The 10,752-nt window shown below is 40.5% G+C and overlaps 1 protein-coding gene across 1 annotated transcript; it reads left to right on the top strand.

The window, feature by feature from the left end:
* Positions 1-1,810: 1,810 nt before the first annotated feature.
* Positions 1,811-3,081, top strand: LOC119359388. Its single transcript, XM_037625599.1, has 2 exons — positions 1,811-2,128; positions 2,623-3,081. Exons 1-2 carry the CDS (start codon positions 2,030-2,032, stop codon positions 2,893-2,895), a joined length of 372 nt encoding a protein of 123 aa, XP_037481496.1. The 5' UTR covers positions 1,811-2,029; the 3' UTR covers positions 2,896-3,081.
* Positions 3,082-10,752: the final 7,671 nt, after the last annotated feature.

The following is a 10,752-nucleotide window of genomic DNA, read 5'->3' as shown; positions in this document are numbered from 1 at the left end:
CCGGTTGCGGCGCACTGGGCAGGGGCCGGCGGAGGCGCCCTGGGGGAAGGGGCCGGTTGCGGCGCGCTGGGGGAGGGGGCCGGCGGAGGCGCTTTAGAGTAGCTGGTCGTGGCGATGGTGGGGGATCGGGTTGGGGAGATGGACACATTTTTCCTGTTAGTTTCAGATTAGTCGGATCCCTCCTATATAGAGCCGAGGGTAACAGAATAATATTCTGTTATGGGTAATAGAATAGCCCAGCCCTATATAGAGAGAGTAACATTATTCTAATTTTAGGATTAGAATAGTTATTCTAAAAATAGGCGACCCTATATAGGAGCCGGCGCGATGCTCCCGAACCAGCATAATGGAGAAAAAAAATGCCTCCGCACCTCATCCCAAACTTTCCCGATCCCACCGCCGGTCGGCCCTGCTTAGCGCACCGCCCCGCCCTGCCCAGCGTGCTGCCCGCCCGCCTGCCCTGGCGCGCCGCCGCCCCGCCTTCCACAGGGGCCGCCGACCTACCTTCCTCAGCCTGCTTCCTCCTTGGTCTTGCTGGGCCCCCGGCGATGCGCCCAACGCTTCCTCCCAGCTCCGCCCTGCAGCGGTGAGGTGCGCCGCCGTGGACGCATCCTCCAGCTCCACCCCATCGTCGTGGACGTGTTCAGTTGCTGCCATTCGCCAGCACCGCGCGATGTAAACTGGATCCCAACTTGTTGCAGATGCCCGTCGCAGCCATGGCCTATGACGCTGCCGACGGCCACCTCCCGCGACGAGCTAGCTCCGATCCCACGGCCATGGCGGCCTCCTCTGCAGACGAATTGGCCCCGGTCGTGCTTGAGGCCTGTTGGAATTTTGCTAGTAGGCCTTTGGCCCAAATCTCAACTAAAATTTTGAAATTCTCTTGGCCCATTCATGCACACATGTGAGTGAAGTGAGTGAGGCTAAAGTTTAGTCCCACCCCGGAAGTTGAGACAGAGTTGCACCTCTTTATAAGGTGAGCTCTTCTACCACTTGTATGAGCATGAGAAGAGGAGACCTACACGCGCGTTCCTCCTCCTCGCTCGCCTCGCCACGCCACGCCTCGTCACGACGCACCGCCGGTTGCGGGATTGAGCCGAGCTGAGGACAGAGCTATGCACGTTGTCTATATTTTTGTTGCATGGGAAAATTAATGAGTCATTAATTAATAATTAACGGACGCGTTAATTACTGAACCGTTTCTGATTCTTTTGGATCATGACGACTCGGACGTGGGGTTTACTCCCACGACCTACCCGGCTCGCACTATATAGTCAGGCAGACGTCTACCCTAGCCGCCGCCGCTTCGTATGGTTTCTCACCACCGTTCCAGATCATTGCGCCGCCAAGCAAGTCTTCTCCATCCCTCCTTCCGGCGTGCACCGCGAGAAGGGACAGCAGGCCTCCGAAACCCTGCCTCTCGTGATCCTGTACGGGAGAGGAGCGATCGGGTTTTTGGGGAGCGCACTCGCGCGACTGCTGGCAGCGACGACTTCGCGAACGACGACTTCTTCCCCGACCTCGGCAACCTCGTCCTCGACGACATGGGCGACAACGTCAACGCCGGCGGTGCTGCACCCGCTGCACCGTATGTGATTCTATCTTTCCTGTTCGAGATCGTGGTAGAATTCATGCTTCTATTATGTGCCCTAGATGTGATATGTTCATCTGCTATGCTAGTTCGCATGATTAGTTTAATCTCTGCTGCTGTGGTCATGATTTATCTTCTGTTTATTCGGATTAAATCTCGCAGTAATTTGCTCATATTTCTAACAAGGCCGTCGTCTCTTATGGCTGGGGAAGCAAACAGAGGCTTGAGCGCAGTCGCGTCTACCTCCCAGGTTGCCTGCTCCTCAAGAGTCTCGAACTGCATGAGTTCGCCATATTCAGCTCCGTGAGCTCTACAACTTCAGTTCTGTGTGGATCTTCAAGCATCATTCAATTTTCGTGTAGTGTTTCATGATTGCGTTTATCTTCATTTCTGCCATCACAGTGGTTGTGCACTTGTGCCACTGTTGTTAACTAGGTGATGTGGAAGCCCTACTACGACTATACACCAAGTGCAAAGACGTTTGGTGAAAGTTATAGTACAGCTATACGCCGGCCGCCGTCAAGTTCTATTATAGATGTATGCCAAGTTCTACGGCTATACGCCGACTGTCACACTAGTTTGCATGACTTGCTGCTGTTGGTTATATACTTTCAACCTTTTTGCTTGGTGTTTTGAAGTCTCCGTAGAACGTTCTTCTGAACTTGTGATATGAAGCTGCTACTCCCGTGGTCGATCTGATATATACAGAAGCCTACTTTCGATCTCTCTTCTCCCACACGTGTCTAGCTGGTGGCTTGTGCGGACGCAACTCACACAGTCTCCCAAATATCCAAAAGAACCGAAGTTCAGTTTCTATCACGTTACAAGTTCAGAGTTTATTTCCATAATATCTCAAGAAGACTTGTAAAAGATTATAGTGTTCACTGCAAAAAAAAGACTTGTAGTTCTCTCTGCTTGTCTCTCCCAGTGAACCATGTGTCCTACTAACGTCTAGTAGTTTGTGAAGCATGATGTTAACTACAAATGTATAGTAGTTTATGAACCATGATGTTAACAGAATATTTTTGCAGCTCGGCGTATTGCCGCTGGAGCTGGTGTCCGTGCAACAGCCTGCGTCAGGGACTCCTTCCTCGTTGACACGGGCGGAGGCGCTGCAGTGCATGACCAAGGACCGCGCGGCGCGGCCTAACATGTCTTCGGTCGCCACCAAGGTCTACAAGCTCTTCCTAAAGGTGCAGGACTGCGCCAACAAAGTTCCACATCCCCGCCAACATGTCCATCTCTATGGCACAGATGAATTCAATTTAATTGCTTGCTGGAGAATGTGTCATTGCTTTTCGTAGGATTCGAAAGTGAAATGGAATTGTTGGTAGATAAGTTGATTACCTCTGCCTTGGCCATCGCATGTTTGTGATGCTAAACAACAGGTGAGTGCCGCTCAACACATGTAGGATGTAACGCCTACCAGGAAGCTTCGGCGCCCTACTGCTAACACATGAGGCGCTCGTGAGCACATCCTGGTGCTCTGCAATTTGGTACAAAACTGAATTGTTTTTGTCTGAGAGGTTGCTCTAGAACTGGAGTAGTATACTTTAATGTTCAGACAACTGAATGCTACTTCAAATTTCAGCTAACTGAAAGCTCGGGGGGGCTGGAAGATGAAGGCTAGAAGTTCGAAGAAGACTTTCATAAAATTTCAAAATCAAGAAAGAGCATTACAAAAGTAATTATTAAATAAAAATTAGTGTATTGGTGCGTGCGTGCTGGGTTTGGTCTCTCTCTCTCTCATTCTCTCTCTCTCTCTCTCTCTCGTGTGTGTGCGCGCGCGCGTGTGTGTGTGTGAGACAAAAAATATATGTGTTGGTTGGTTTCCCCAACTAGTTGCTCTCTGACAGACAATATGTGGTTGTTTTCCTTCTTCTTCATGAAATTGTTACAAAAAATTAGAGCATAGAAGTTCAAAATTAAAAGCAGAAAAGCGAGCATTTCTTGAAGACAATACAAATGTAGATGTGAACTTCATATTCTCTGTCGCGGATAGTTCAAAATTTCCGCTTACGGCAAAACACACATACATTGGGTATCCAAAAATAAAAGAGACAAACATATAAAAAATCCATGAAGTTCAGAATTTTAAATTAGAGAAGTCCGAAGTTTATTAAAAAAGAAGAAAAAATATCCGCTTCTAAAAATTAAAATAAAACGTCCAGGTTTAAATACCACAACAGTTGGATGTTCATTAAAATACTTCTAGCAAAAGTAAAAACTATGAAGTTCAATTTTAAATAATAGAATATTTTGATGTATATTAAAACCTTAGATTTTTCTTGTTATTAAAATAATAAAACCAAGAAGTTCAAACTAAATAACAGAGTAATTCAATGTATATAAAAAGCTCAGCATTTCTTAAAAAAATATAGTAGCTCAAGAAGTTCAATTTATAATAGTAGAGTGGTTTGATGTTGTCACAAAACTCGTATTTCTCCCGTTACTAAAGAATAAACCAAGAATTTCAATTTATAATAACAGAGTAGTTCAAAATTCAAGTAACTCGGTTTTCTATACATAAGCTTTTCCGAGCGGTATTATCATACCTCGGCCACCGGCCCATGCGCCACCCATTGTGGCTCCCATCTCGGCTACACCACACCGCCACCTTGCACCTCTGGGCGCCGAATATGATGAGGATCCACTAAAATTTGAAACAAGAGCAAATAAACATTCAAAGTGAAAGCAACCAGCGGTTCAACTACTACATGAAGCGTGTTTCATATAAGAAAAAAAGAATAAAAAGACTTTAGCTAGAAGTTCATGAGGTCGGCCCAAGAAGTTCAAATATTCTTGTAAAGGAGGTTCGCCGTCTATTTACTTGTGCAAAAACACACACAAAACTATGTGCATCTCTGATGAGCGGGTGAAGAATTACGAACAAAATACGAGAAGTCGTAATTAAAAAATGAAGTTGTTTGATGTTTATAAAAAGCTCATATTTTCCCCAATACTAAAGATTGAAACTAAGAAGTTCAATTTTTAAAAAAGGAGTAGTTCAATGTATATAATAAAACTCAGGTTCTCTCGTTAATAGAGAATAAAACCAAGAAGTTCAATTTGAAAAAGTGGAGCACTTTGATATTTATTTGAAATATCATTTGTGTAACAGTGACAAATGGATGAGAAAATTACAAACGAAAATACGTCAAAGAAGTTCAACGTGAAATCAACAGGAAGTTCAACTACTACACTGAATGAATTTCACATGAAAAACTCTTAAAATCATCGCAAGTATGGAAATATGATCAACACGGGAAAGTTGCGTGTTTACAACAACTTTCCATCGGTATATCACTTGCTCAATTTCGGTGAGTGGATGAAGAGCTACAAGTAGTAAATGAAGATCTACGAGCAAAAAAAGCACGTGAAAAACAGAGTGAAGTTCAAGTAGACATGCCAGAAGTTCAAGTTCTTCACGCGGTGCATTTTTGAGGAATCTGTTTCGCGATAAAGGCAAAACGAATGATCTCGCCATTTTTGAAATTACTTAAAACGGCTAGGAATCAAAGAAAACCATGAACATGAAAAAGTTTCAAATTTTCTATAGCTTTTCAAAGGTATATTATTTGCCCCATTCCGATAAAGTCTATTGAAATTACGGGGAAAATACATTTTTTAGCCATTTTCAAAATTGACTTAAAACCACAAAGAATTAGGAGAAAAAATATATACAAAAAAGTTTCGCATTTGCTCATGCTTTCCGATGCCGTATCATTTGCTGCATTCGGACTTACGGTTAAAATATTAGGTCGAAAATACGAACTCAGTGGAACTTCTACCATTTTCTAAATTACTTTTAAACCATTCAAAATTAGAAAAAACCTTTCAACATGAAAAAGTAGCGCATTTTCATAAACTTTTCAACGCCATATCATTTGCCTCAATTGGATTAGCCGTTTAGAAATGACATTGAAGAACTCGACTGTTCGGTTTGCAAAATTTTATGATTTTCCAAATTAATATTTAACCATAAGGAATTAGAGAAAACTTTCAACACGTGGAAAGAGCAGTTTTACAGCAACTTTCCAACACCATATTATTTGTCTCATTTCGATAAACGATTTAGAAATGCGATCGAAAATACAATTCACGTTTTTTGTATGAAAAAAAACGGTTTCAAAACTGCTCTTAAACCATTTACATTTTGCCAAAAAATTAACGTGGGTCATGATACTGGTGTCCATAGCTTTCCAAAGGTATATCGCAAGCCCCATTTAGGAAATGTTGGCGGAAGTTCAACCTAGCATTGAGAGAAGTTCAGGTCGAACAAGTCAGGCAGTAAAATTGTAAAAAACGCAATTTCATCACAACCCGAGAGCAAAATCCGCCAACGAGCGAGATTTCTATTTAGAACGGGTATTTAGTTGCTAAAAAACGTTTCTAGATTACACTAACATCATATAGAACATGACTAACCAGAATAATTCGCGGGGGAAGCCATGGTTATGAAGATAGCCCGAAGGTCGGGTTCGTACAGAGCGAAGTTCAGGCGCGTTACTCAGGCAGTTCAGGTTGTGATCAAAATATTATTCTGATCGTTTGATCAGAATAGTGTTTATATATATATATATTATTCTGTTACTAGTAACAGAATATATAGGGTTGCGCTATTCGTCACCCTGGGTGAGGAATATTTATTCTTCACCCCCTCTATTTTACCACCAATTCACTGTAATTTTACGTTTCGTAAGTTTTATCTTTTTTCCAACGTAAAATGAGACCATAAGAAAATATATAATCGTCGTAAAATATATTTTACGTTAAGTAAAATTACAAACATAAAAATATAGTGTAAAATATACCAAATTTTCTTATCTTATGACCTATATTTTTATTTTCTTATACCAAATTTTACGTAGTGAATCAATAGGAATGTAACTATTTAAATTCCAAATGTAATTTAATTATGAAGTGATTGTAAGATTACGTGGGGTGAGGAATAACTTATTCTGCACCCTGGGTGATGAATAGCGTATAGTGATGCTATTCATCACCCAGGGTGCAGAATAAGTTATTCCTCACCCCAGGTAATCTTACAGTCGCTTTCTAAATAAATTACGTTTAGAATATAAATAGTTATGTGCAGATTGATTCAATATGTAAAATCTGGTTTAAAAAAAATAAAAATATAGGTTATAAGACCAGAAAAATCACATTTTATCTATATTTTACACTATGTTTTTACATTCGTAATTTTACGTAACAAAAAATATTTTTTACGGCGAGTACATATTTTCTTACGTTCTCTTTTTATGTATGAAATAAGACAAAATTTACGAAACATAAAAATACGGTGCATTGATGTCAAAATAAAGAGGGGTGAAGAATAACTATTCCTCAACCAGGGTGACGAATAGCGTGACCCTATATATAGACACACACACACACACATCTGGGCTATTCTATTACGCGTAACAGAATATTATTCTGTTACCCTATTTGAACTGATGAATTCAAGCGGTTGAACTGATGAAATTCGAGCAGTTGAACTGATGCTTTCTGTTGCTGTTAAAAATCGTCTTCTTTAGTTCAAATTTTTTTGTATTTTTTTAAAACGGGGCGTGTAATATATCGTTGGAAAGCTCTTGACATCCACATTACAATCTTATAATTTGTTTTTGCTAAAAAAATTATGATTTAAGAGTAGTTTTAAAAAAAAAACCTTTTTTTCAAAACCAAAAACGTGAATCGTATTTTGGACTTAACTTTCAAACGTTTTGTTGGAATTGAGCAAATGAGATGGCGTTGGAAAGCTTGTGAAAATCCGCATCTTCCATATATCTAGTATTTTTTCAAATTCTATCTGATTTAAAAGTAATTTGAAAAACGATGAAATTATGGGTGAAATGTTTTCACTGTTTTTTGCAAACGGTTTGTCGGATTGACGCAAATGATACGGCGTTGGAAAGCTATGGAAAATGCGCAACTTTTGCGTATGTAAAGTTTTTTCTAATTCCTTACGGTTTAAATACGAATTCAAATACGGTTAAAATTGGTTTTGAACGTGATCATTTTAAAAAGTTTGTCGAAATGGGGCAAATAATATACCGTTGGATAGCCATCGAAAATGCGAAACTTAGTCATGTTGGACGTTTTCTCTACTTTGCAGCTGTTTAAGAGTAATCTTGAATACAACATGACGGATCATGTTGTTTTCTCGTCTGAAAAACAGAGTAGTCGTACTGATATATGTGTATGTTTGTACTGAGATATTTTTTATATAGTAATTTTAAATGGTTCCAAAAAAGGTACTTGTACTGATGCTTGCATGGGTTTGTACTAAGCGTGTTTTTAATAACTAGACTTTGCTCTGTTTTTTTGGTAATATTTTTCTTGTAAATTTTCAATAGTTTACTGTATCCTAGCCCTGAACTTGCATGGTTTATATTGTTGAAGTGAATGTTATTGTATCGTCGGCCCTGTGCTTACATGGTTTATATCATCGAACTGAATGATATTTTTTAAAAAGAAAATGTATTTTTATTCTTTTTTTGAACTAAACATTTTTTTACAACGATGTTCTGGACTTCTCTTATTTTATTACTTGTACTTTTACCATTTGAATTGCAAGGGGTTTCCTTCTGCTTGAACTTTTACAATTTGAATTTCTGTCATTTCTTTTATTCCGAACGGACCACCGTTTTTAACTTTTACTGATCAATATTTTTAATTAAACCAATTTTCCTTTGTAGAAAACCAATTTTCCTTTGTAGAACGGACCACCAATTGTATGTACATCAATTTTTTATTACCTGTAAATGAACTCTATTTTTAGTTGAACTTCCCCTGTAGATGTACATGAATTTTTTACCTGTAAATGAGCTCTCCTCTTTTCTTGAACTTCCAGTGTAGATGGCATGATTTTTTCCATTCAATTCAACGTTTATTTTGAAACTGAATATGCACAAGAGAAGGACCACGTGCATCCAACATTCTAACGAGGTTACAATAAATAGGAGACAATGTATACAACAGAAAGGCTTCAAGTAGTACTATAAAAAATCAAGTAGTACCAAGCTCTCCTTATTTTGTTTACTGTAGTTCCTCAAAGTGATGTAGCATACACATAATTGCTTTTTTAGGAGCTTGAACTATTGTTTCGGTCAACATAGGACCATCAATTGTAAAAGTGGCGAACTGAATATAACTTATCTCTATGGATCTCAATGGAGTAAAACAGGGAGCAGTATGTGAATGGCAGTACAAGAACGACGAGCATGGCTGTGGCATCCGGTGATGGCATCATTAGCAAGATGGTGTAGAAGGCCCCTAAGGAATCCCTTGAACTGAGGATGCAGTGGCAGCAGGGACTTTTTTTGTTGAATCCACTGAACAGAAGGGAGCTCCTTAGACCTGTAAGATGGACGGAAAAAACCATATAAGATGAAATGAAATTTGTCAAGGTCGAAATGACCATAATCATGTAAAACATGTAAAAATAACGACAAGTTCATGCACAGTAACATTAGAAGTACACAAACAAAGCTAAACAGAAGTTCTGTACTTTGAAATACTTCATTTAGTTCCCAAATACTTCATCCGTTTCGAAATATGAACTTCTATATTTATTTTCTTAGAACTTATTATGTTTTCCCTGCAAATTTCATGGGTTTTTTGTGTTTCATGTTTTTTTTGTTTATTTTTCTTTCTGTTTTTGTATGAACTTATTATTAGAGAGGCTCCTTTTTCTTTTTCAATTCAAAAGTGAGCAAAGACTAGTTTTAGGTATCAATATAATCAACATTTTTCTATGAACGGCCTGGTCGCTACGACAGTGAACGGCCTGGGACGACGGTATTGGACTGACGTACATAGCCGAGGCCGATAAGGGTAGCATGGTAGCAGAGCTACATGGACTCCAGGGGCATCAATACATGAACTTCTTGCTGTACCTGAACGCGAATAGTTTCAATACCCATGTAAATAGCACAAAAGATGTAGAGGGCATCAAATAATAACCAGAACATATATGTTTTAGAATTCCTCCAGGCTCACACAAAAATATCCAATCACCCTCTGTCATAGAATGAATGCAAAACACAAAAGAAAAATAAATGAGAAAACTGCTTATCCTGAAGTTTGGGAAAACTTAGAACTAACAAGAAGGAATACATTAGACCATGGAAAGGTGCACATCATCCTAATTAGTAGAGGCACAGGTCGCCAGCTCGGATCTAGGAGAGACATTTTTTCGTGATGACCTTCTGCTCCCTCTCCCTGCCTTAACCCAAACAGACGAATAAAAAAGAGCCAACCGTAGATGCAAAGTATGCATAACTCTGAACTTTTCTGGAGCTTTTTGTTGAACTGAAGCATGCTTCGGAGCAGGACGAGATCAAGCGGATCGGGAGGAAGCTGAGCAACATACATTGGAGATGCAAGACCACAGTACATCAATTAGAGATGTCACCGAACTCTGGGACATTTGTGCTACAAGAACTGAATCTACAATAGTCTTAGACTTTCAGGTTCCATATGCAAGATAGCTACAAATTGCTAAAATCAATCACCAACAAAAAAACACCAAAAGGTTAAATGACAGCTTGAGGAAGAGCCAAAACTATTTTGGGGTGGCGGACGTCAGCAACATGTGGGCTGGGTTGTCGTGCATCGGGAAGGGTGAGGAAAACGGCAACCCAATCACTATAGTGGAAATAGAAGCTCACAGACGTGGACTGCTGCTCGGCATGAACTTGACCGTCCGGATGCCACGGGGCTGGACTGGGGACGGCGCTGGACATACTGGAGCAGTGGCAAGGGAGCTTAGAGAATCAGTGTACATTGACAAGGGTCTGCTTGCACAAGGTGATGTACTGCTCTCCTGGGATGAACGGGCGAAGTGTGTGCCTCCCATGCCGCAGCGTCGAATTGCTTCAGGTTGTGTCGCTGAACGACCCGGTGTGGCGGCCAAGAAAGGTATGGGCAGTAGAATGATGGAGCTCCACAGGTAGTGGCACAAGCGTCGACACAATCGGCCTGGGAGCTGCGACGGTGAACGGCCTGGGGCGGCCGGGTTGGACTACTAGTACGGATGCCACATCCTGGAAACCATTGCAATTGACATGGGGATGCTTCCAGATGCACCTTCGATCATGCACCAAGACATTTTATTTTATGTTTTTTTACAGTAGAGCAAATACTAATTTTTA

The sequence above is a fragment of the Triticum dicoccoides genome, chromosome 2A, assembly GCF_002162155.2.
Source record: "Triticum dicoccoides isolate Atlit2015 ecotype Zavitan chromosome 2A, WEW_v2.0, whole genome shotgun sequence".
Classification (NCBI taxonomy): domain Eukaryota; kingdom Viridiplantae; phylum Streptophyta; class Magnoliopsida; order Poales; family Poaceae; genus Triticum; species Triticum dicoccoides.
This window is presented reverse-complemented; position numbering and strand designations above follow the sequence as displayed.

Bases quoted from the DNA above. Each gene is read 5' to 3' on its own strand.
- LOC119359388 (XM_037625599.1), top strand. From the start codon at position 2,030: ATGTGGAAGCCCTACTACGACTATACACCAAGTGCAAAGACGTTTGGT. The intron at 2,129-2,622 runs GTATGCCAAGTT...ATATTTTTGCAG, and splicing joins CGTCAAGTTCTATTATAGAT to CTCGGCGTATTGCCGCTGGA.